The 26,569-nt window shown below is 35.7% G+C and overlaps 1 protein-coding gene and 1 non-coding gene across 2 annotated transcripts; both read left to right on the top strand.

Moving 5' to 3' along the window:
* The first annotated feature begins 8 nt into the window (after positions 1-8).
* Positions 9-26,569, top strand: TMEM167A (transmembrane protein 167A). Its single transcript, XM_031666288.1, has 4 exons — positions 9-179; positions 12,488-12,597; positions 15,686-15,720; positions 22,223-26,569. The coding sequence occupies exons 1-4, from the start codon at positions 177-179 to the stop codon at positions 22,291-22,293; spliced, it is 219 nt and encodes a 72-aa protein (XP_031522148.1). The 5' UTR covers positions 9-176; the 3' UTR covers positions 22,294-26,569.
* On the top strand, positions 13,267-13,401 carry LOC116275179. The gene has a single exon (XR_004184132.1). It is a non-coding gene; the product is annotated as a small nucleolar RNA U109 (small nucleolar RNA).

Raw genomic sequence — 26,569 nt, 5'->3', positions numbered from 1 at the left:
CGCCTTTTCCGGTGGAGAGGAGCCTATCCTAGCGTCTTAATCGCCCGGCTCAGTAGGCGGTGCCGTGACAAGCCCAACCGGACGGCTGGAGAGGGCGAAAAGGGCAGACGGGGCGTGCAGCCTCTTCCGCCTGGGGCCCGGAAGGGTGATGTGGCTGCGGTATCGCCGGCCTCGCTATGGTAAGAATTGGGGCTGCCGGGTCGCGGTTCATATTCGAGAAGGGATTGTGGGTCTAGACTAGGGCTGGAGGTTGTGCGGCAGCCCGGGGTGTGTGGGCCTTGGAGCCATGTGGTCCCTCCACGGTCAACCAGAGAGAATCAGGACGGACTGTCCAAGAAAGACTCCTGGGTCGCGGAGCCCGCCCCTCATGCAAAGTCCGCTTTCCTACTTTGTTTAGGAAAAAAAAAAATGCGTTGGTGTGTTTTAACACGTTGGCTACGTAGATTATCTGGGGTCATTGAAGCTTTGAAGCGTTAGAGCTTCTCGAGTTTCCGCTTGTTTTCTTGCATCTCCTTATCTCACCCTAGGGGCTTTACTCTGGTGTTATTGTTTGATTTTGTGGGGAGGTTCCTTTGGCACCAAACTCCATACCTTCGTTTTCAGCTGTTTAGTCAATAGCCTCTCAGGACCCTTCCACATTATTCTCTCAACTTTGAAAATGCTACTTTACAAGCTATAGGTTTTAATAGTTAAGAGTTCTCTGCAAAGGTGGATTGCTTTTCTAGGGGCTTAATATACTTATTGGAGTGGTGTCTGGCCTCAGGCCTTCCTCCTCTTTCACCTCCAAGTCCATTTGCCAAATGTTGTGTATATTTCTGGGCAAAGGATGCATGCCTGCGAATAGACCCAAAAACAACTATGACTCCAAAAAGCTTGAGTCTCATGGTGAAAAATTATGAGCCCACGTTCACGGAAGTTGCTACAGAATCCCATATAGCAATAATTCAGTTTCTTCTCTGGACGAATTTACCACCTGATGGGAAGATGGCAGTTGAGACTAGCAAGACTGTCACTCAATTCTTTTACATCTTTCTAAAAACTGAAGTTGAATTATTTTACTCGTAGTGCAAGTCAAAGATAACTCTTTTTATTATCTCACTATCAGACTAGCTAAAAACAAGATGCATATACTGTGCTGAAGATCATCAGTATATAAACTATCTTGTCATGCTTGTTTTTCCAAAAGTAGCATATACTTTCATTCATTATCAAGTCCTATGTACCAGGCTCTTTTCAAAAAATCAGTTTATAAGCATGGAAATATCAAGTTCCCCACAACTTCTAAGTAGATGTTTACAAGTGAAAGAAGTGAAACATGAGGAGATTGACTTGCCTTGGATCACACCTAGTAGATTGTAAAGCCAGGACTCAAACTTATTTTAATGTCCAGATGCCCGAAATCTTCATGTTGTTATCGATAGAAACACAACATAACTGAGGATGAAATAAGTCTTAGTAATTTGTTCCTTATAAGTATAAATATATAAATCAGACATAGGTGGAAAACAGAAACAACTGGCAGGTGGTTTTTTATTGCTGTGAGATGTCAAAAGTACATTGTTGGCAGAGCTACGAAGTGAGGTTTCAAGGAGGCTAACTTAGCGGTTTGAGAAATGGATTAGTGTCTCAGTAGCTTTGAGTTTGCACCTAAACTTAGTTTATTTGTGAGGTAACCCAATGCTAATGACCTAATAAACCTGAATTACTGTATTTTAATGAATCTTTTTTTTTTTTTTTTGAGATGAAGTCTTGCTCTGTCGCCCAGGCTGGAGTGGGCAGTGGCGTAATTTCGGCTCACTGCAACCTCTGCCTCCGGGGTTCAAGCGATTCTCCTGCCTCAGCCTCCTGAGTAGCTGGGACTACAGGCGCGCACAACCACGCCCGGCTAATTTTTGTATTTTTAGTAGAGAGGAGATTTCACCATGTTGGCCAAGATGGTCTCGATCTCTTGACCTCGTGATCCGCCAGCCTCAGCCTCCCAGGTGTTGGTATTTATTTGGAAGTTTAGTGATGCTTTTGTGACCAGAAATATGCCATCGGATTACAGGCATGAGCCACCGCCACGGCCAAGAATCTTTTTAAAAAGCATTTCAAGGACAAAATGTTTATCAGCAGTAATAATTTACATCTGTCAGGATGAACAGTAGTTGTAGCACTTGTGAATTAATACTTTAAAAAAATTTCAGAATGCCTTGTTTCCCCCAATGCCTAACATCCTTCAACATTTCTCTCATGTCTCATCTCTTTCCAAAAAGCCTCCCTTAACCCTTTCTATTTTCTTCTACTCTCTTTAGATATCTATAGGGATATTCATATATACTTCTAGTATCCCTCTAGCATAACCCTTTTCACAGAAAACAGCAATAAGGTGTTGCCTACATTTCTCCCTCTGTAGGCAGAATTCTTAAAGACTAGATATTTTAATCTCTACAGTCATAGTGCCAGCTAGAGTTAGTGCCATTAAGAGTCTGGACCTGTAATCCCAGCACTTTGGGAGACCGAGGTGAGTGGATCACCTGAGGTCGGGAGTTGGAGACCAGCCTGACCAATGTGGAGAAACCCCATCTCTACTGAAAATAAAAAATTAGCCAGGCGTGGTAGCGCATGCCTGTAATCCCAGCTACTTGGGAGGCTGAGGCAGGAGAATCGCTTGAACCCAGAAGGCGGAGGTTGCGGTGAGTCGAGATTGCGCCATTGCACTCCAGCCTGGGCAACAAGAGCGAAACTCCATCTCAAAAAAAAAAGTCTGGGGATACAGACATGCTCGGTGTCTTCAGGGATTTCACAGTCCAGTGGGGGGAGATGATTAAATAAGTGAATTCCATCTGTTGTCTGTTATGATGTAGCATGACAACACGTGTAGTGGAAAGAGCATGGGTTTAGAATGAGCCAAACAGAGTTAGAATCATGCCCAGTTCCCATCCTTTACTTGGTTAACTGTAAGAGAGTTTATTTTCATGTCTTTTTCTTAGTGTGCTAAGTGATTTTCACAAACTCTGCAAAGTAGGAATGATTGCCCACATTTCATAATTAAACTGAGTCTCCAGAGAATAGATGTGAAGTATCTTCTCTCTTCTTGTAGCGGAAGATATGTAGAAAATCATTAAACACAGTGGAAGGAGTAGTACTGGCTGGGAACTGCTTGAGAGATGTCCCCAAGAAAGAAAATAATTCTCTCTCACCTGTATGTTAAAGAGTATTAGGGTCATTAGCTAGAGGTGGGACAGCGATCTCTATCCCATAGATAAAGGAAATGGCAGTTATGGGAACAAAAGGCATGAAGTTCAACAGTTGCATGGAGCCTCAATGTGGCAGGAATTTAAAAAAAAAAAAAAAAAAAAGTTAAGTATAAATGAGGCTAGAAATGGCCAGATTTTGAAGAGCTTTGTGCCATGCCGAAGACTTTATATTTTGATGATGTTTAATTGCTTACTTTATAAAGGCTTTGGAGCAGAGAAATAAAATTGGTGTGCATTTTAGAAAACCAACTGGTAACAATATGGAGAGAGTATATTTAAATGGAGGAAGATTAGAATCTGGGAGACCAGCTTGAAAACAAGTGCTGTAGTTCAGGTATACGATGATTGAATGTCTCAACTCTGATGAGCCGTTGGGTTGAAAGGAAAGGAAAACTAGGAAAATCATTTTGAAGGTACTTAGTGAAGGGTGATGAAGCACAGCTCCAGCTTGGATGATTTATTGGATGGGAAAGAAATACAGCAGATCCTCAATAACGTTTATGAGGAAGAAACTCCATTCCCAATTGAGGCCACTGTGTGGAGTTTGCATGTTGTCTTCATGTCTGTTCTTCCCATGTCTGCATGGATTTTCTCTGGGTACTCCAGTTCCTTCCCACATCCCAGAGATGTATAGATTAGGTTTGTTGAGGTGTCTACACTCTCCTAGTTTGAGTGCTCTGCACTGGAATGATGTCCTATACTCAAAGCTACTCAGATGGCTCCCGGCACCTTTAACACTGTACTGAAATAAGCCAGCTATCTTACTTGTTTTTATTAATCTTTCTTAAGTGAATGTATAACTCATATTTATTTCAGTGTTTAATATTAGAAGGGTTTTGATATTTATTTGGAAGTTTGGTGATGCTTTTGTGACCAGAAATATGCCATCGGAACTTAACTCGTGTTTGTATCAATTTGCCTATGGTAAAATTGGTTTTGTTACACATCTTTTGGCTTAAAGTTGCATTTTCCAAGGACCTGTGGATGACGTTAAGTGAGGACTTACTGTGTTGGTTAAGCATCTACTCTGACAGGTGTTTTTTATACAAGGTTTTATTAAAGACGTATTATTGGCCATATTTTTCATATGAAGAAACAGATGCAGAGAGCTAAGTGTCTTTGCCCAAGATCACACTGCTTATAAATAGCAGAGCTAAGATTTAAACTGAACCGATTCGTCACAAAATGCTGTGCCCTTTCTATGCAACAGTATCATTAATTGCACAAAAATATTAAGAAAAGCAACATTTTTATGTCATGGGTGGGTGAGGAGGTAGCAGTTTAGATAATAATTCTGTTGCTAGTATTGCTTTTGCGTCATCCATGAAAATGGCATCACAGTTGAAAGGCAAGTATCTTAGTATTATAAAAACAGTTCTGATCTTACGAACCCATGAAAGGGTTCCATGAACTACACTTTTGATAACCACTGCATTAGGCTAATAGGAATCTGATGTGGGTGCTGGTCTTCTCTAGCAAAGTTTTTGAATACCAATTGCAAATAAAAGCTTCCAGATGGCTGAGGCAGGCATTCAAGACTAGGCTGACCAACATGGTGAAACCCCATCTCTACTAAAAATACAAAAAAATTAGCCAGGCGTGGTGGCGTGCACCTGTAATCCCAGCTACTCAGGGGGCTGAGGCAGGATAATTGCTTGAACCCAAGAGGTAGAGGTTGCAATGAGCCAAGATCACGCCACCACACTCCATCTGAGTGAGAGACCGAGACTCCGTCTCAAAACTTCCAGGGAGTTTCAAGAAACTATAGATACCCAGACCAGTTAAATCCAAATTTCTGGGCAATGATGGCTTTTTAAGCTCCAAGTGGTTCTAATAAGCAATTAGATTTCATACCATATAATAGGACATTTTATCAGTCTTTGTTTTTTCTTGGTTGCAAGGTCAAAGTACTTTACAACAGGCTTTGCTCTTTGTCCTTCAGAATACTTTCTCTTGTCCAATCTTTTTATCAAAGACATATATGAAGCATTTATTCTAATTTTTTTCACTCTACCATTTATCATTGTTTTGTGTATGCCTTCTCTTAATAACTCTTGACACCCTTTTGCCTTATATTTAGATCTGAGGTGTATATAAAATAGCTCCAAAACGAAGCAGCACAAACATAGCAAATTAATTGTAGATACCATGATAATGAGATGAAAATAGCTACAAAATCAGTGTTGCCAGTGGAAAACAGTTCAGGTGCTTCTACTCTGAACTGTAGTTTTACTCATCATATCCATGAAAGTTGTTAAATGGAAATTATTAAGTAGAAAAAAAGTCTCTGTACATTTTAAAAATAGGACTGGTTGTAACAAATGGTTATTTAATCCAGCCCCCTCATTTTACAAATGAAGTGAAACTGACAGGTAGAGATATGAGATGTTGATTCATCTAAGGTCAAATTTATATACTTGGATTACTTCATTAACCCAAATGTTTAGTGGCCACTGTTGCTGAGAAGCGATGGGTGATGAGTTCGTATCTAAATATTAATCAAGCCTGATTTCTTGCTCTCAAATTAAACTAAGGTTACTTGTCTATTTGGTACAATATCACCCTACCACGTGATAAGCAACGAAGTTTAAATGTATACGCTAATAACGCCAAAAGAGAATGTAGATAATTTTTATGTATTAGTGGAAATCTTTTCAACCAATACTGGTTACTTACTTTGGGCAATTTAGATATATGCGTGTGTGTGCATTCATATGCACACTAATCCTTGCATTTTCATGCTTTCCGTTTTAAGAGACTAGTTGGAAAATGCTGACCTGACCTAGATTTTCTAAATGATAAATGCTGACCCACTTTTCTAATGCTGAATAATTTTTATCACAATCAGGTCAGGAGTGTCATTTCTGTGTTCCCTTCCACCCCCAAAAAGGGATAAACTAGTTTCATGTAAAAGAAGTAAATACTAATACAAGTAAAACTGTTACTATTTGGAGTTTTAAAATGTTGTCTTTCATATTTAATTTTTGTTTTAAAACTGGAGGAATTAGTATGTCAATAAAAATTTATTTACCATATAAGAAGCAGTCAACATTTGAAGCTCCAACACAGTGTTATGCATAAACAAGGCGCTTAATCAACAAATTTGTTAAACAATTTGTTTGGTAATCCTAAAAATAAATAAGCTACATAGTGTCCAAGTGATCCAAAACTAATGAAAATACTGTAGATTTAGGCTCTCCTTTCTGCAGATTAAGTATGCTTAGTAACCAGTCATTGAGCACTCTCTAGGCACAGCTTGTTTATCATATTGATGTGTGTATTTCTTTTGCTTTTCTCATTGTTTCTTTTTGCACTTTTATATTGCTTAGATAATTCCTTTTTTTTTTTGAGACGGAGTCTTACTCTGTCGCCCAGGCTGGAGTGCAGTGGCCGGATCTCAGCTCACTGCAAGCTCCGCCTCCCGGGTTTACGGCATTCTCCTGCCGCAGCCTCCCGAGTAGCTGGATAATTCCTTTTTTTCCATCTTCCATTCCTAATGTTTTCAGTGGTTTCTTCTTAAGATTTCGTATTTGAAAGTTCTGTTAATAAATACCTTGAGCTCTTAGAAGTATTTTACTCATCTTTTTAAAAAATCTCCTATATTGAATTCTTACTTATAATCAGACTTAATGAATATAGTTTTAGTGTTCAGAAATGACTCTGAAAATGAGAAATTATATCTTAATAAATAACATGATTTTAAAAATCTGAAAACTTATTTCTAATTTTTCAAATAGACTTGAGAATAGAACATTTTTTAGAGGTCAACATTGTAAGTAATTTCATGTCTAGAACCCTTCCTTAGCTTTGCATTGACCAACCTCCATCTATTCATTGATTAATTATTGCATCTCCTGTAGTGGTGGCCAAATAAAGTCTGTGAATTATTTTTATTATTTCAAAACACCTAACCAAATGTGATTTACTTCAAAATGATCAAAGTAACTGACTCATCAAGTTTATTTCCTTCCAGTTTGGGTAAATTAACTCATTGCAGTAACACTAGTTGTTTCAAGCATATCAAAAGATCTCATTGACTATGAGTTGTCAGATAAGTCTACAATGCAAAGGGTTAATAAAAGAGCCCTTGATGACAAATCATTTCGGGGCTTGCATTACCATGTTTTAGAAGAATGACATAGCTCTCAGTAATGGTCAAGCTAACCTGCCTACTCAGTCTTACAGATCTTTTGAAATTGTATATCTCTTAAGAATTAAAAGAAGTCAGAAGAACACACACTCTCCAGTGTGCAAGCACCTTCAAAGCTTGCTGCTTGATAGAATAGAAAATCTGAATTCCAGGAGGTGATATAAGATGTGGATACTGAATGGAAATACCTCAGGTGTTTATTTTACCCTACAGCCTAGGTCCTTAACATAAATATAAGGAAATTTGCATCTTTCTACTTGATTTTCCAAGATATTATTGAGAAGTAAACATAAATGCAAAGCCGTACATGGAGGTTTCTCTTGAAGAGTTAACAAAATTCAGCAATCTGATCTACACTGGTTTTTGAATGTGCATTTTTTCTTTGGAATCCAAGTATGTTCTTGGATTTGTTAAAATGTTCATTATTGCCAATTGTATTCAAGTTCCTGTTCATTTGACATTTTTCAGTGACTTCTCTGTGTACTATATTTTAATAGTCACAGGGGATTGATAAAAACCTCAATAGAATAGAGAAGACAATCAGTACAGTATGTGTTCTGTAACACACACCTTGTTATGTGTATGTATTATACACATATAAAAATCCTGACTCTGCTTGGTATGGAGAGTGGGAACAGGGAAGATATCAAAGGAGGTGCATCTTGAGTTGAGGTTGGACGGATGAGTCAATTCACCAAGCAGGCAAGAACAGATAGCATGTGCAGAACTCAATAGAGTACCTTGAAAAAGGTTTCATGACTTAAAGGCCCTGAAAAAAATTAAACAAGTTAAATGAATTTGACTTAACCACCTTTTTATCATCTTTTCCTCTATTTTGTGATTAAATATGCTTACCTTTTTCTTAGATTCCTCTTTTCCCTTTTAATAGCATTTTTCTGTTGAAAATTACAATTATTTTTTCACTGAAGAGGAACATCTGTTTCCTTTAACCCCGAGACTAAAATTTTATATCACCAGACAACAGATGCTAAGCATTAAGGGGAATGCTATAGGTGGCAGGCTAATGTCCATAAGTTAGAAACACACTTTTGACCAGAGTCTAAGTACATCTAAAAGACTTACCACCTAAGATTATTTGTTTTAAACTTTAGAGTCTTTAAACCCCCAGAACAAAGTTGTATATATCATATATTTCATACTTGTAAATGGTTTTCTTTTGTAAATGGTTTCACATACAAACGTATATACACACTCTACTTTCATAATAGGCATGTTTTTAAGTGCCTTTTTATCTTCTATTAAAACATTCAAACATAAAGAGGTAGAAGCCTATAATGAACCTCATATTCTCAGCATTTTATCATCAGCCCTACCCCTCTCCCACCACACATGCACTGGATTATTTAGAAACAATCCTGGACATTATGTCATAAGCATGTTTCTTTAAAAACACATTTGGAGAAGAAAAGAGAACACATTACAAAGTCATGAATTTAGATACTGTATTAGGAAGATGATAAACCTACTTTGCAGATTTATTTTCCAACCATTTTACTATAGGAATCTTTTGCTTAAAATACAGTAAGATTCTCATTATTCCCTGAACATGGTAATGACTTTCTCTTTAGGGTTTTTTTTTTCCCACATTTTTTTTCTCTTCTGGAGCTTGCTATTTGCCCATCTGAATGGTGCCCTTTCAAGGTTTGACTCCATTCCTGCTTTCTGCATGAAGTCTTTCTTGATTTTTTCTTATGAAAATGGCATTCTTTGTCTGCATAGCTCACTTCCACATTCAACAATGAGTTGCTATGTACTTTTTAAAGTACATGTTCTATTTTAACTTGATTATAACTGCTGTGTGCCTCAGTCTCATGTATAAAATACAGGCAATAACATTTACCCCAGATACATGAGGATAACACAAAACAAGTACTCAGTGAATATCAGTAATTGCTATTGTTAGCCATAAACTGCAGGGAAGGAATCATACCATGTGCCTTTTTTTAAATCCCCAGTGGCTCATTTCTCAGACAAAGTAGATACTAAATACACATGTAGTTATGATGACTGAGAGGAAATCTGCTTTATTTTCTATGAGGTCATTATCCAATATTATTTATTAATATATTCACATACATATTCAAAATATGACCTTTGAAAGATAAGCATTGTGAGATACCGTGCTTGTTATCTACAGTTGATCATGAGCTAATTCACTGATTTATGTTATAAAATGTATATCACTGACTTTCACAGGTTTAAGATTAAAACCCAATTTAATTAAAACCCAAGATACATTAAATTTTATCTTTGTTATATCCATGAAAAAATTGTGCATAGAAAAACAGGTATTAAACTGGTAATTACAAATCCTTTTTTTCTTTTTCAGACCATAAAAGTATCACTTAGACAATTTGAGAAATCCAGAAAAGTTGAGAATTAGGTTAAAAACTATCCAGAGATGGCTGGGCACAGTGGCTCATGCCTGTAATCCCAGTACTTTAGGAGGCCGAGTTGAGCAGATTGCTTGAAATCAGGAGACCAGCCTGGCCAACACAGCGAAACCCTGTCTCTACTTAAAAAAAAAAAAAAAAAAAAACGCAAAATTTAGCCAGGCATAGTGGCACATGACTGTAATCCTAGCTACTGGGGAGACTGAGGCAGGAGACTTACTTGAACACACGAGGTGGAGGTTGCAGTGAGCCAAGATCCCGCCACTGCACTTCAGCCTGGGCAGCAGAGCAAGAGTCTGTCCCCTGACCCCCACCAAAAAACTATCCAGAGATAATCACAGCATTTTCCCACTTGCTTTGCATAAAGGTTTACATACCTTAAGATGTACTGTCTGAAATCTTTGATCCCCTTTTGCCTACTGCTTAGCATTGTGCATAAGCACTTTTTGTCCTTGAGAATATTGGTAAATAATGTGTACAGTTTTTAAAATTTTTTCAGTAGTTTCATATTTATCATAAACATATATAAAAGATTAAAATGACATTGGAACAGTTTCTAGTTGTCTGTTTGTTTTTAAGATTCTCCTGGCTATTCTTGCTTTATTTTTTCCATATGAACTTCAGAATTAGTTGTCTGTTTAAAAAATAACTTGTTGGTGTTGAGTTCACTTTAAATTGATAGGTTGTCTTTACAATGTTACCTTCCAGTGTAAAAACCTGGCATACCAGGTTTCTTAATCCATGTTATGTTGCTATTAAAAAAAAAGAAATTGGGTAATTGGTTAAGAAAAAAGGGTCATTTAGCTCTCAGTTGTGCAGGCTGAGAGTAGTAGGGCTTGGCCCTCCTTCTGGGGAGGGCTTTTATGCATCACAACGTGGCTGAGAAGGTCAAAGGGGAAACAGACGTGGTGAAAAGGAGGGAGGAGCTCATGGCTTTATAACAACCTACTGTCTCCCGAAAGAATTCATTTCCTGGAAAACTAATCCATCTTATGAGATCTCACTAACTGCAGAAGAGCACCCCGACATTCATGGGAGATCTACCCCCTAAACCCAAACACCTCCCACTAGGCCCCACCTCCCAACACTACCTTAATGGGGATCAAATTTCAACCGGAGCTTTGGTAGGGACAAGAAAACCATTTCTAAACCACAGCAACAGTCTCTTCTACTTTTATGTTCTTCCGTATGTTTTAAGATTTTGTCCGTTTTTTTCTTTGATGCCGATGTTGCACGTTTCTTGTTAAGCTTATTCCTAGGTATTTTAGTTGTTCGTTCTGTATGCTATCATTTTTCCATTGTCTTTCTCCTGAATGATAATATGATTATGAAGGCTATTGATGTATATATTTTAATTATGTACCCAGCTACCTTACTCAATTTCCTTAAGATCTATAATTGTTTCTCACTAAATTCTTTAGGACTTTTCAAATAAGCACTCAGCCGCAAGTACCAATTTTATGTAACTAAGTTTTTTCATAAGTCTTATTCTTTGTTTCATTCCTGATTTTTTGTTTGTTTTTTAGAAAGTGCCTGTAAGTTTACTAAACAAGCATATTGCTGACTGTTGTATGAGATTGACATATTTTATCTACCTGTATATGATGAAAATGTTATTCTTTGTTACATATACAGTAATATTCTTGCACTTTCTTAATTTCATTTTATTTGTTCAACTATCTCTTATTGGGCTTCTACTGTGAGACAGGCATATGATTGGTGCTGGAGATTCATAGTCTGATAACCTGATAACACAATGTCTACCCTTCAGAGATGAATATTATTATAAAGGTAACAGTTTACTATGAGAATAGAAAAGGGAGTTCTACATAAAATAAGAGAAGGGAGGCAGATGGATTCAAGGAAACTTCCTTAAAAAGGTGATGCTAGAGCTGAATTTTGAATAGAATAAGTCCACCTCCATTTACTTTAACTGGAAACCTATGATTTTGTTTGACTGTGGAAACTTACGAAACTTATGGTTTCTTGTGATTCCTGTGTTAAATTTTAACTTTTTGAATAGGACTCGAACTATTAAATACCAGCTAAGTATCTTTATCCAAAATGCTTGGAGGCAGAGTGTTTTGGATTTCAGATTTTTGGGGGATTTTGGAATAATTGCATTATACTTACTTATTGAGCATCTCTAATCAAAAATCCAGAATGCTCCAATGAACATTTTTTCTTTACCATCATTTTGGCACTCAAAAAATTCTGATTTTGGAACATTTTGGATTTTGGATTAGGGATGTTCAACCTGTAATGAATAACTTTTAAAAATCCAACAGTGAAAGTGCAGGTACTTGCTTTCTTTCTCCAAAATCTATTAGCCTAGTATTTGTCAACTCATGGAAAATTATAGCTTAAATTTAAAGGATGTTTATCCTAAAAAAAATTCAGAATTAAAAGAAACTTTAGTTAGCATTTGAGTCTGTCTTCCCATTCTCCACCCAGCCAAAGACTTAGAAAAGGTAATTCCACTAAGGCCATAAAACTAGCTATTGGCAGAGCTTGAAGACTGTAGAATACCTCAAGATTCTGGTTTTAAATGTTGCAAGACTTGTCGTTCTGCTTGCCTTCTTGAAGAAATAAAAGCATGACTCTAAATGTGGAATTGTCAAATATTTTTTACTTATGCGGTTTTTCTTATTATATTAATTTTTCTTTTTTTTTTTTCTTTCTAGTCTGCCATTTTCAACTTTCAGAGTCTATTGACTGTAATCTTGCTGCTTATATGTACTTGTGCTTATATTCGATCCTTGGCACCCAGCCTCCTGGACAGAAATAAAACTGGGTATGTTACTAATGATGTCTAATCACCTAAACTATTTCTTACAGATGTTGAATGTAAGGTAACATATAAATTATTACATAATTGAATTCCTACATGTAATTTGGTTTTGTAATAACTTTTTTCATTTTCTTCCTGTTAAAAATTCAAAAACTTTATATTCACAATATCTTACTAAACTAAAAGATAAATTTCAGAAGTGACCTAATATGTGTTAGAGTAAAAAACAGCATGAGGGATTTAACCTACTGAAGGTGAAAATACATGTTAGTTGTCCATCAGTTTTTATGATAATACTCCATTTTCTTTGTAGACATTGTCTTCTCTTCATTCCACCTTTTTCAGTAAAGTCCTATTGCATTTATTCTTCAATATTCACCAATTTGTTGAAATTATATTATTTGTTGCTTAGCTGTACATGAAGTCTTTCTATTCAAGTAGAAGGTTTCATTTCATCTTTCCCTTCTGTACCTGCCAACTGTAAACTTAGAATTAAAGCGTATGGTAGACTCTAGTAAACACTTATTCCTATTGATGAGTTAATGGAATTCTAATATAATGCATAATGTCCATCTAAGATATTTAAGTGTTTATCTCATTAAAGAATAATTACATAGTAGTAGAATACTTTCCCTATGCTATTACGAAAATTCTTCTTCAAAAGGAAATAGGTTGCATGTGGAAATGTCTGCTCCTCATTCCTTTGGGAGCAGGAATATATTCATAACATGCTACATTAACAAAGGAGTTCTCAGGGCTGCCAACTTTCTAGTAAAGGTTGAGTGGTAGTATAGTTCTCCTACATAAAACAGCCTGCCTATTTTTACATTTTAAAATATGTACTAATACAGTCAACTGTTTGAAAGCTTTTTGTTTAAAAACCTTTATTTCTACTTATATACATGTTAAGCACCATTTTATTTTGATTTATAGCTAAGAATTATTTTGTATAGAAATTTTTATAGGCCTAGTCTCTTTCTGTTAAAATTACGTGTTTTTATGAGACTCATAATCTTTTATTATAGTGAGAATATATACCATGGTTAGGTGGAGGTATCTAGACAGATTGAATAAAGCAAGTTCTTGATGACTTCACTGTTTAAAATAACTTCAGTTTTTGCTACTTCAAATAATACAGAACTAAGCAGCAGAAGAGAAGATTACTACATGGTCTTTATCCTGGTTTCATAGACCTGGTAGCATTATCAGCAGATATACTTATTGGTATTTAGCCATAATAACTAAGCAACATAATTACATTTTTTTAATCAACTAACAGGGTTCGTGTGTGTGTGTGTGTGTGTGTGTGTGTAAGTAAAAGTAAAATTGGGGTATTACAGAAATATATCTAGGTAGAGAAATATGTGGAAAAAATTAAAGTGGTGCTGATAAGTCTCTTAGTTACCAAGTTAGTATTCTTTATTCATTTATAAAAGTTGTTAATATATTAATCCTGTTGTACCAGTTTCTTAATGATATTTTGTTACTTCTAGAATGTTAGACCCAAAAAGACCTTGAGTTTTTGATCTTGTGGTTTTTGGTGGGTTCTAGAATGAAGGAGCCATGGCTTTCCAAATGCCTGACCTATTCCATTGTTTAATGAAGAAATGTTAGCCAATTTTAAGTGATACCTAGAGTTATCATCATATGTACCTTTAGCCTATGTATGAACACAGTACATGTAAGTCACCATTCTGAGGACTTTCTGTATAATCACTCATTTCATCCTCATAACAACCCTTTGAGGGTGGGTACTATACCTTGCTCACAGTTATGCAACCAGTAAGTAGTATAGAATTTAAGCATAATTTGGCCTTTATTTTAGCTTATTTTCAGGGATATATATGGCTTTTGTCATTTTATTTCTATAGTAAAATTGTTTAGCCTGTCAGAATATTCATACTTTGAAATAAACTCATGTTTTTGCCTAATTCCATTTAATCTAAACTGTGTATATTCCAGTTCATAGCAGTTTCTATACATTGATGGTTGATAGGCTAAGAGACCTTTTACTTTGAGGTCAGGAAGTTATACTTCAGAAGAGGAACATACGTAGAACTTAACTGACCAGAGTTTTCTGTCAGTCTTACCCATTCAGATGTAATGATTCACTAGCCAGCCATCTCTTTCAGCAAAAAAAAAGAATATGCTATAAATTTTTCTGAAATTTAAGTATTATGATTTTCTTGAGATAATAATTCTAGTTTATATAACATAATATTAATTTATCTTGATTTGCAACCATATGTGACACTATTTATAATTCTTTTACTTTGTCAGACCAATAAAGTAATGTCCTCGGTGTTACTTTTTAAGATATCTCTATTCATTGATGACTCAGTTGGTCTTTTTTCCAAAAATGATTTGTTATACATGCCAAATAAGTGATAATTCCATATAATATGTAATTCATAATGTATTCATTCATACAATTGAAATATATGTCTCCATTCTAATACTTGTTTCTAGAATATGTGCTTTAAATGCCATATTTAGTGAATTCACATAGAGTGTCCTCTAAACTAGGAGATTTTCTACTTATATTGAAAATATAGGCACATTTTTAATTCCTTCTTAGTAAATGACACATAATTAAATAACATCATTGGAATTCATTATTATGGATTATTTAACTTTAGAGCTGCATTCTCTACGAAATTAAAGTTTAGTGTAGGAATGTTTTTGGTGTCACATTCAACCAAAAAATGTTCATTTAACATTTTATCAAAATCGATGCTTAAATTGCCATGTACATTTTATGCTTTTGAAAGTAGAGTACTTTAAGTTAACTGAATAGTAAACCCTTATGCAAATTTTTGCGACTCTCATTAATTTGCCCTGGATTTGACCTATGACACTATTTATATTCCAGTTCATAGCAGTTTCTGTACATTGATGGTTGATATGCCATTGTGTCCTACTTTCATACTTGGATAGTGGCTCAACATCAAACAAGCAGATTTCAAATTTGAAGCAAAGTGTTAAAGGTTAATATGTTAGTATACAATTAATTCCCTATATGATATCAAGAGAATGATTTACCTTTCTGAGTAATCAATAGCTACTTTTTTTCTGTTTTTATTCTATGCAGATTGTTGGGTATATTTTGGAAATGTGCCAGAATTGGTAAGTGTCTATAATCTCCTTCCACTTCTTCAGCTGTAAATTGTTGACCAATTTACTTATGTTATAATCGCACAAATCATATGTTAATTTTTAAAGAGCAGGCTTCCCAATTTTATGCATTTTTGCAAAAGTTTTTAAGTTGTACCAAGCTCTTTTCCTTATGCTATTTGGGCATAAGGCGTAGGCCAGGCATGGGGGCTCACGCCTGTAATCCCAGCACTTTTTGAGGCCAAGGCAGGAGGATTACCTGGGGTCAGGAGTTCGAGACCAGTCTGGCCAACATGATGAAACCCTGTCTCTACTAAAAATACAAAAATTAGCTAGGCATACACATCTGTAATCCCAGCTACTTAGGCAGCTACTGAGGCAGACGGATCTCTTGAACCCGAGAGGCAGAGATTGCAGTGAGCCAGATCACACCACTGTACCCCAAACTGGGTGACAGAGTGAGACTCTGTCTCAACATTAAAAAAGAATAAAACTAGATTTGGTGGATACTTCATTAACACAGAGATAGAAAAGTCTCTCTAATTTAGATATCAAATACCATGCATTCCTGGTATTGGGGGAAATAAATGTATGTGGTTTTATGCACACATGTTGATAGTATGGAAGTATAGAGCACGCTGTTCTGTATATTGTATACCATTTTGATAACTAGGATGTATTCCCATCTAATGAAAGTCTGTCTGAGCAGCTATCTAAACATAATCACTGTATTGCCCTATTTTAAGTAACAGAATGTTTAACTGTTTTGTCTGTTGAACCCATGTGGTCATAGCCAAACTGTTTGACTCGAGTTAAAGTACTACCCTTGATCTTAGCTAAAAGACCAAGAAGCAATTAAAAGTTAAGGTAGATGTGGTTGTCTTACAATTTTCCATGATAAGAGATTAGTAACATCATATATGTTTTTATAGTTAATAATATACTCCTGTCCAGTCACCCTGTATATGCAACATTTGACACTGTGCCCAGCACAAAGTAGACTCTCAAATGATTAAGTGAATGAATTAAAATGTATTTTATTGCATCATTCATCAGTATTCTTTTTTTGGGGGGAGGGGGGATGGAGTCTCGCACTGTCACCCAGGCTGGAGTGCAGTGGTGTGATCTCGGCTCACTGCAAGCTCCACCTCCCAGGTTCAAGCAATTCTCCTGCCTCAGTCTCCCAAGTAGCTGGGATTACAGGCACTCACCACCATGCCCAGCTAATTTTTTGTATTTTTAGTAGAGACGAGATTTCACTATGTTGGCCAGGCTGGTCTCGAGCTCCTGACCTCGTGATGCGCCCACCTCGGCCTCCCAAAGTGCTGGGATTACAGGCATGAGCCACCGTGGCCAGCCGTTCATCAGTATTCTTGAATAATAAATTACACCCGTTTTAAACCTTCTTAATTCAAAAAAAAAGAAAAACTCAAAGCATTTGTACATATACCACTTTGAACTGAAATTGGATATTTCTTATCCTCTTTGGAATCATTTGCATGGCCAACGAAAAATTATTTCGTTTCAGTACTCTTCTTCTAACTTTGAATTTATGCATAACTACTTTTTTCTTTCATAAAGCCTGTTAGACTTTTATAATAAAAAATATTTTTTCTACGTTTGACATTTAGTGTTGTTAGCCAGTCTGACAACAGCCTAAATTCTCACAACTAATCTCTTTAAATAGGATGGAGAATTGAAGAGTCATCTCCATTAGATAAACTGTGTGCCCTTTAGAGTATTGTGTTTTATTTTGGTTTTCAACTTCTCAGAGATGTGGAAAATTTAGAAGATGGTCCATAAAGGAGACAAACCTCATGAGATTGAAAAATACAAACTAAGTATTTGTAATACAGGTATACCTCAGAGATACTGCATGTTTAATCCCAGACCATCACAATAAAACAAGTCAACAAATTTTTTTGGTTTCTGGTACATATAAAAGTTTTGTATAGATTAGTGGTCTGTTAAGTGTGGAGTAGCAGTGTGTCTTTAAGAACAATGTGTGTACCTTAATTGAAAAATACTGTGTTGCTAAAAATCACTGGTGATTATATCTGACCCTTTAGTGAGTCAATCATTCTGCTGGTGGAGGGTCTTCCCTCAATGTTGATGGCTGCTGATTGATCAGGGTGGTGGTGGTTGAAGGTTGGGTGACTGGCAGTTCTTAAAATACGATAACATTGAAGTTTGCCACATGGATTGACTCTTCCTTTCATGAAAGATTTCTCTGTAACCTGCAGTGCTATTTGGTAGCATTTTATCCACAGTTGAATTTCTTTCAAAACTGGATTCAATCCTCTCAAACCCTCCACTGATTTATCAACTAAGTTTATGTAATATTTTAAATCCTTTGTTGTCATTTCAACAGTGTTCACGACATCCTCACCAGGAGTAAATTCCATCTCAAGAAACCATTTTCTTTGTTCGTAAGAAGAAGTTACTCATTCAGATTTCATCATGAGATTATAGTAATTCAATCACATATTCAGGCTCCCCTTCTAATTACAGTTCTCTTCCTCTTTTCGCCATTATCCGCGGTTACTTCCTCCATTGATGTATTAGGTAAACCATGCTGTAAACAGGTATGCTGTCATCCAGACTTAGTTGTTCCATTTCTAGAGCATAGGGAGAGCAGATTTAGCATAATTCTTAAAAGCTGTAGAATTTTCAGCAGGTGAATGAGCATTGACTTCAGCTTAAAGTCACCAGCTACATTAGCCCCTAACATGAGTCAGCCTGCTCTTTGAAGCAGTGGAAGCCAGGCACTGACTTCTCCTCTCTAGCTGTGAAATTCCTAGATGCCATCTTTTTCAATAGAAGGTCATTTTGTCTACATTGAAATTCATCTGTTGTTTAGTTTAGCTACTTTCATTGGTTATCTTAGCTAGTTTCTGCATAACTTGCTGTAGTTTCTTATTGGTGTATCATGTATCAAATAAGGTTGCCATCTTGTATGAGCACAGTTCATGGTGCCCCACAACCATTGCAATGGTACCATGAAAGATCAGTGATCACAGATCGCCATAAAAGATACAATAATAATGAAAAAGTATGAAATATTGGGAGAATTACCAAAATATGACACAGAGACACAAATTGAGCACGTGCTGCTTTTAAAAAATGGCCTAAATAGACTTGCGCAATGCAAGGCTGCCATAAGACAGTTTTTTTTCAAAGGGGCAATATCTGCAGAGCACAATAAAATGAAATATTCTGTACTTAGAGATTTTTTTGAAAGAGAAACTGAGAACTGATGTAATTTGTCTGAAGATGGTTATAGTATAACTAGTCTTCAAATCTTTAAAGCATCGTCTAAGGTTCATATGTTGTTCGCCATTGAAATAATTTTGAGAGCAGGTTTTCTTCCCTTAAGCTTTTAATGATAGGCAAGACCCATTAATGGTGGAAATTGTAAGCATAATACTAAATTATCTAGAAGTCCTTTCTAAATCTGTGATGATGAAATCATAAGGTTCTTTGGCCTTTCCAGTTTCTTGTCATGGCAAATGATAGAGTAAGTGTAAAAGACTTCATAGAAAAGTGCCTGTTTCAAGGCTGTGATACTGATATAATGACTATTGAAACAGACTTTATCTTCCAGAGAAATAAGTATGATTTTAACAGATTCAGCTATTCTTCCTCAGTGTTCTGTCATATTTTGTTCTCTCTTATAGTGACATGTGTAAGTCTTTCTTTTGTAATAAGTATCATTACCTTAAACTGGTAAAATCACAGATATAGCCTAGATAAGTAGTTACCACTCCGGGGCATTTGGCAAAATAGAGAGACAGCTTTGATAGTCACAACTGGACTTTGGGACATATAGTGGATACAGGTGAGGGATGTTGCTAAGCGTCCTAGGATGCACAAGGAATCCATCACAACAGAATTATCAAGCTCAAAATGTCCATAGGACTGGAGTTGAGAAGGGCTAGTCTAGATTTACAGAAATTTGTGATGCAGACTTATCTGGCACTCAGTTATGAACAACTGCAAATCCTGAAATAATAGGAGAAATCTTAAGCACTTCAAAAAGAACCAAGAAAAGAATGACAAAAGAGCATCCTCAATGGTTAATACTGATAGTTAGTGATAAATGTAAATATATACACACCAAACTGCATGCTTCAGAGACAAGTTACTCTGAAAAGGAATATGGCCAAGAAACGGTGGTCAGAATACCTCAAGTAAAGTAGAAAAAGAGAACATAATGGAAGAGCAGGTCTGGAGTTAAGAGGCATAGTTATCATCTCAGTTTTATTATTAAGTTGCTAATGCATAAAGAAAATATTAAGGTATTTTAAATCCATCTTATGTAATGAGAGAAGTGCATACAATTCCATTTAATAGCCCACCCAAACAGCCCCTTTGTTCACAATTATTACTTGAAAAGAGTATAGCTCAGTTTAAGATGTCTAGTTTGTATCTTTCTTAATGATTTCCTGTAGTATGATCTATTTTTATATCTAATTATAAATAGTGTCTAGTGTCCTTTTTTTTTTTTTGGCTATTTATTATTTCCATTTTCCTCTCTTGACTGTATGAATGCCATAGGTTGAATGGTTCATTTTAAATGTTCATTCTTGCCAATTCTGTGAAAGCATTAGCTTTTCATTTTGGCAGAGTGACTTAGAAAATATTGTTGATATGCTGCTTTCTCAAGCATATGCTCCTCTCTTATCTTGACACAGAATATATCCACAAAGAAATGATACAATTTTAATAGGAAAGACCTAGCCAAATCATCTTATCATGTTACACATCACATTACAGTAACTGTTTTACATTCACTTATACAGACCTAAGACCAGACAAAAAGTAACATTAAAACCCAAGTTCAACTAAAGATGTTTAGCTCTACCACATGGCAGTCTCTTTTAAGAAAAGTAAAAACAGGAAAATGAAATCCATCTGTAAATTATAGCAGTCTAAGTTGAAGGATGAGAAAAAGCGGAACTTCTGGAAAACTTAGGACAGTATTAATTTCTTTTAAGTATTTAATAAGACTATATGAGACAATGAGGATATATAGCCCTAGTAAGAGTGACAGGCTTGCTTACAAAGTCTTTCTGAAATTTATGTACAAATGGGGTTGTTTTTGTTTGATTTGGTGACTTGGGCTTTTTCCTCCAAGAGAATTAGCATTGTTTACAAATTGTGACCCAAGATATATTTTAATTTTAAAAGATTTTTATTTTCAGTTGAGGTGATGATATTGTAAAAACACTTTCACTTTTTAGATTTTTCTTTAGCTGAAAGGCAGTCCATTAAATGTCTATGGATAGAACAAATACTTCCAGATCCAGAAAAACCCCAAAAGTTTATTTTTTATATATGTGTATAATATTTTCTGTGGAATTAACAATGAGCAGACACTAACATATAAACCCAATTATATGGCAGTGTCATGTCAGTGAGGAAGCTATAAAAATGAAAATGACCTTGAGAATTTTAGTTAATAAAGATGGTCGGGATGAACATTTTCTAAAGGTAGTTTGCTGAACTTGCTAAGTGGAATAAGGAGTTTCATTAAAGAGTTGACTTTAAACATCATGGAAAAGCACAAGTGAGGGTAGTATAAACCATCTCTACTAGAGGATGCCAGGTACATACCCAGGATTATTTCTAGAAGTAGTTTCTTCTTCCTTTCTTATACTGCCCTCACGGCAGCATAGAAATGTTTGTGCTTTATGAATGAGTATAGCGTTGCGGTTATTGAAGGAACGGAAGAATAAGATGAGTTTGAGTTAACTCACAATGACATGATCTCCATTTGCAAGACAATTCACAAGCCAATTTCAGATTTACTTTGTGCAAAGGAAAGCATCCAAATACAAGCATTCCTTAAATGCATGTGAAAAATTGACTCATATAGAAGTGATTGGTTTTAGTTCTACTTTTCTAACCCAGAGTAAGCATACTATCTCAGAAATAGTTTTTCTAATTTTTTAAATTAAGCATTTTAATTTGTCCATTTTTTAAATGCAATTTTATTGACCATCCTCTCTTTATTTTCATCCATGAATGCTCCCCCTTCCCTTTGCCTTTAAGTGTCACGAATTGCTACCAGTAAGGACAAATATTGTGTTTCGAATTTCTTTTTATGGGTGGAAATTTTGTTCTTTTTATAGAAAGAAAATAAACAATATTTCTTTGGCCTCAGTTGAGTTGAGATTGTTTCTCTTGGATCTCTGTCCTACATTCTACATTGTATTTTTTAGTGTCTGAGTTTACACAGTGACAAAGAAATGATGCTTTCAAGGTTTTCTAAATATATGAAAAGAAGATCCTCTTCGAAATAAATTGACATATTAATAGTTTAGCCCATTCTGCATTGTGCTTGTTTTTTATGTTGCATCTAGTTTTTGTCATTGTCCCACCCCCAATATGGGGGCCTCCTAGGGAAGAATGTTATCTTGATTCTTATGTATCCCTTTCTCGTAGTATAACCTTGTCATAGCCAGGTTAGCTACTCAGTTAATCAAAATAAATATCTCCTTTTTTTCAACAGGTGAACGGAAGAGTCCTTATGTAGCAGTATGCTGTATAGTAATGGCCTTCAGCATCCTCTTCATACAGTAGCTGGGGAAAATGCCAGAATTTAATTGCCATCAGATTTCATTGTGAACAAGGACTTACTGCAGAAAATAATGGAAAGGATGGTTAACCCTTTTATCTCTGAACATTGAATGAGATAAATTTCCAGATGCTGTTCTCTATTTTTATGTTATTGGACCAATGTTCTGTATAATAATTAAGATGTAACCATTTAATAGTCTGTAACAATCAACCTCAGTATTGTCACTACAATATTACATTCTGCAAATGTTATTCTGTTGTATCAGATACCAAATTTTAGTGAGTTATCTCCAAGGCACATAGTAGAAAACAAAATTGGTTAATTACTCAAGTTCCTTTCACTGTGATTTGGAAATGATTTAATCTTTATAGAACGAGACCCTTTTTTGGACTAGCTTTTTTATTAAAATGGCTCAATTTGTGTTGATAAGGATTGCAGTCATGTTTAATAGCGCTTGCTTTTCCTCTGGGCACACCATTTTGATCATTAACCAGAGTACCTCTACTCTTAGCAAACTCTAGTTTATGACAAGTATTTAAAATATTTAAAACAAGCTTGTAAGTTCTTAAGGAGCAAGGTAAATGAGATGTAACTTAAAAATAGTACTGGAAAAATGTTGATATTTAACATTAGTGGATTTAGACTAGACATGGCATAGTAGGCTCTGAAACCTCTTGTCAAGTATACATAAGTGTTTTGTGCATGAATTTTTACCAGAAAGCTGACTTTCTCTGAAAAACACAACATTCTTAGAATGAAAAGAACAGTTATAAAATAATTATCTTATATGTGTTTTTCATTATTTTTAGTGTCACGGCTTCAAAAATGAAACATTTTAATTGCCCTAAAGAAACTGTATTTTTGTTTTGTTTTTTAATATAGCACTTTAAATCCGGTTTGTGTTTTGTCAACTTGAGCTGGAATCTTTTTTGTTACTTTGAAGGTGATAAATAGTTTTCAAATCTACTGATTTGTGTACTGTGGCATAAGTATCTTTGAATTTGGGTGGTGAAAGGAGACCTTCAACAATTTTTAGTCTAGGCAAGAGAATTATTGGGAATGTGACTTCTAAATTTTACAATAGAGCAGTTATTTTAAGGTCATGGTTAACATTTCTTAAGGTTCAACTGAAATTCAGTTAAAATTTCAGAGCTAAGAGGAACTTAAATCTTAGCTAAAAATTACCTGTTGTAGATAGTATTAATTAGATTGTTTGCAGCTATTAATTCATCATAAAGGTAAAATGAAGAAACTCCCTTTTTGAAGAAAAGAAAATTATTTCTAATTTAATAGGCTAGTAGTTATTTCTGCAGAAACAAAGTATGGAACTGAAAGCCACCTATTTTTATTTTAAACTAAACCACTTGGAATGGATTCTAGGTAACATCTTAAGCTTGTGTGTTGCCTGTGGTGGTTTTTTTGTTTGGGGGTGTTTTTTGGTTTTTGTTTGATTTTCTGTATTTTGTTATCTGACGATTTTTTGTTTGGTTTGGTTTTGGATTTTTTTTTTTTTTTTTTTGGCAATAGAGCTGTTACGCGTTATCGCTGTATTTTATATTTTTGGCATGTCTGTGCAGTTAAAAGTGGTATATTTTGCTTTAGACAGGGAATCAGGTTATAATCATTGTTCTTCCTCTCAAGTGCCTCTTGGGCTTTACATCAGGTCAAGGATTTTCAGGGTTTCTCAAAAATAGGATTCTTGTCAGTGTCTCCATGCTGAGTAAGTAACCTTTCTGACTCTAATTTCTGGGTGGCCATCTGTTGTCCAGCTCTGCTGCCAACTGGACTTTCCGAAAGCCATGTCAACTAATTTTTTATATGCTAAGACAAATCGAATATGAAAAGAAGAAGAATATTCTAGATATTCTAAGACATTTCTTAATTTGGCATCTCAGAGGAGGTAAGTGGAAAGTAAAGGAAGAGATAATTTTGGGGGAAAATTTGTGGAAACATACAAAACTTTTTGCTATGTATAGACGCTAAACAGTGGGAGGCAATGTATTTGTAACAACAAACATTCTGACCTTTTGAAACACAAGCTCTTGGAGAAGTCAGGGAGAGACACAGTATGAATAAAAGCAATTAACATGTTCTTTAATGTATTTTTTTCAAAGAAGACCGCTGAATCCTGTTCTCTAATCCAAAGGGCAGTGTAGGCGGTTTTAAGCCCACAGAATATTGAGATATTTCTCGTGTGGTTTTAGTGGGGTGGTGGGATGCAGAAGGTTATTAAAGATCAACTTAAGCATCAGATAGAATATCTGTTTTATTTTTTTAACTTATTTTAGGTTCAGGGGTACATGTGCAGGTTGTTATATAGGTAAACTCATCTCACGTCAAGGGGTTTTGTTGTACAGATTATTTTGTCACCCAGGTGCTAAGCCTAGTACCCAGTAGTTATTTTTCCTGCTCTTCTCCCTCCTCCCAACCTCCACCCTCAAGTAGGCCCCAGTGTTTGTTGTTCCCTTCTTTGTGTCCTTGAGTTCTCATCATTTAGCTCCTACTTCTAAGTGAGAACGTATAGTATTTGGTTTTCTGTTCTGTGTTAGTTTGCTAAGGATAATGGCCTCCAGGTCAGATGGAATATCTATCACATAGACCTGTTGTTACAGGGTAGGATCGGATGATGGACACTGAAGTACTCAGCGTGCTAAGTTCAGTTGCTCTCCCTAGCCTCCTTTTGGCTTCAGAGTCTTTTGATTCCATCTGTCCTGGCATTTTTTGTGTGCTGATGTTTAGTTCCTGATTGGCTTTAGCTGTACTAATAGGAAGGGAGTTGTCTTTTCAAGCAGTCTTAAAAGGTGGTCAGTCAAAAGGCCAGAGTCTGAATCCCTTCTATGGCTTAAATAATTTGAGGATCAAGTCCAGTATCTTGTTAATGCCCTGTTCTACTGTGCCAGGCACTATCTTGAATGCTCTTATATGTTCAAATTCAAAATAGCTCTTTCATACCGGGGGATGATAGTAACATGTGACTTGCAATAGATTCCTTCATCTTAGTAATAAGATGATCAGTCTAGTTAGGACAAAATAGAGATTTGAATAAATTAACTTTTCCAAGTTCACAGAGTAAAAATGAGCAGATCTCTGCCTGGTTTTGTGAAAAAGACTTAGCACTGGTAAATAGAATATTTCTATTCCTACACCATTCTTTCAGTATATCATCACTGAAGACAGGAAGATAGGCACACAAATTTTTCCCATAGTAATTCATAGTGCACTAGGTGAAAGAGATGAAGTATGTATTGAAAGTACAATGTGATGGCATTTATTATTCAGATAATCCCAGGATTCTAGAAGAAAACAAAGAAGAGTGACAGTTCAGTTAGGGTGTGAACTTCCAGAGGAGCATTGCTTAAGCTGAACTTGAGAGCATTGTGCAAAAGCACAGTAACCTGTTAAGAACTAGAAATAACCTAGCTTGTGCCACTTTGGGAGTATTAAGACGTAAGCCTAGAAAGGTGGACATAGGTTAGATCTTAGACTGTCTTGTATTTTTCTCCTTCCTATTGATGACCTACCTCAAAACTGAATATGTTTTTCCTCCTGCCTAACACAAAACTACTTAAGGGCAAAAATTTAAATTCTTCCTTGGTGTGTGTGCAAACAAGGTTGAATATATTCATGCCTACCTTATTTTGGGCTAGGAATACAGTAGTATACTTTCCAAAGACTTGTCTGAATAGTATATAAGGTGGAGGCAACTGACTACTTAGGTCAGTATTTTTAGAAACTCTTAATAGCTCATACTCTTGATGCCAAAAGCAGCCCTGATTGTTAAAGCACACACCTGCACAAGAAGCGGTGATGGTTGCATGTACAATTCCTGGGTGCACAAATAAAAATTCCCAAAAAGCAAGGACTTACGCTTTTGGCAAAACCTTTGAGAAGTTACTAGATCATAGGAAGCTTATAACAAGAATGGAAGATTCTTAAATAACTCACTTTCTTTGGTATCCAGTAATAGTAGATGTTCAAAATATGTAGCTGATTAATACCAGCATTGTGAACACTGCACAACCTTGTGATTATTACTAAGCAAGTTACTACTAGCTTCTGAAAAGTAGCTTCATAATTAAAGTTATTTATACACTGCCTTCCATGACCTTTACTTTGCCCTAAGCTAATCCCCAAAATCTGAAATGCTACTCCAATATCAGAAAAAAAAGGGGAGGTGGAAATATATTTCCTGTGATTTTAAGAGTACAGAGACTCATACACATCTCTGGTTAGTTCATATATGTCTAGTGTGTAATAAAAGTCAAGATGAACTCTCAA

Source organism: Papio anubis, chromosome 5 (assembly GCF_008728515.1).
Source record: "Papio anubis isolate 15944 chromosome 5, Panubis1.0, whole genome shotgun sequence".
Taxonomy (NCBI): Eukaryota; Metazoa; Chordata; class Mammalia; order Primates; family Cercopithecidae; genus Papio; species Papio anubis.
The sequence above is the reverse complement of the archived record's forward strand: the minus strand, read 5'-3'. Positions and strand labels throughout refer to the sequence as shown.

What these genes read in the sequence shown, in the direction of transcription:
- TMEM167A (XM_031666288.1), top strand. An exon ending in CTGGACAGAAATAAAACTGG is followed by an intron (nt 12,598 to 15,685) that starts GTATGTTACTAA and finishes TATTCTATGCAG; the next exon opens with ATTGTTGGGTATATTTTGGA. An exon ending in TTGGAAATGTGCCAGAATTG is followed by an intron (nt 15,721 to 22,222) that starts GTAAGTGTCTAT and finishes TTTTTTCAACAG; the next exon opens with GTGAACGGAAGAGTCCTTAT.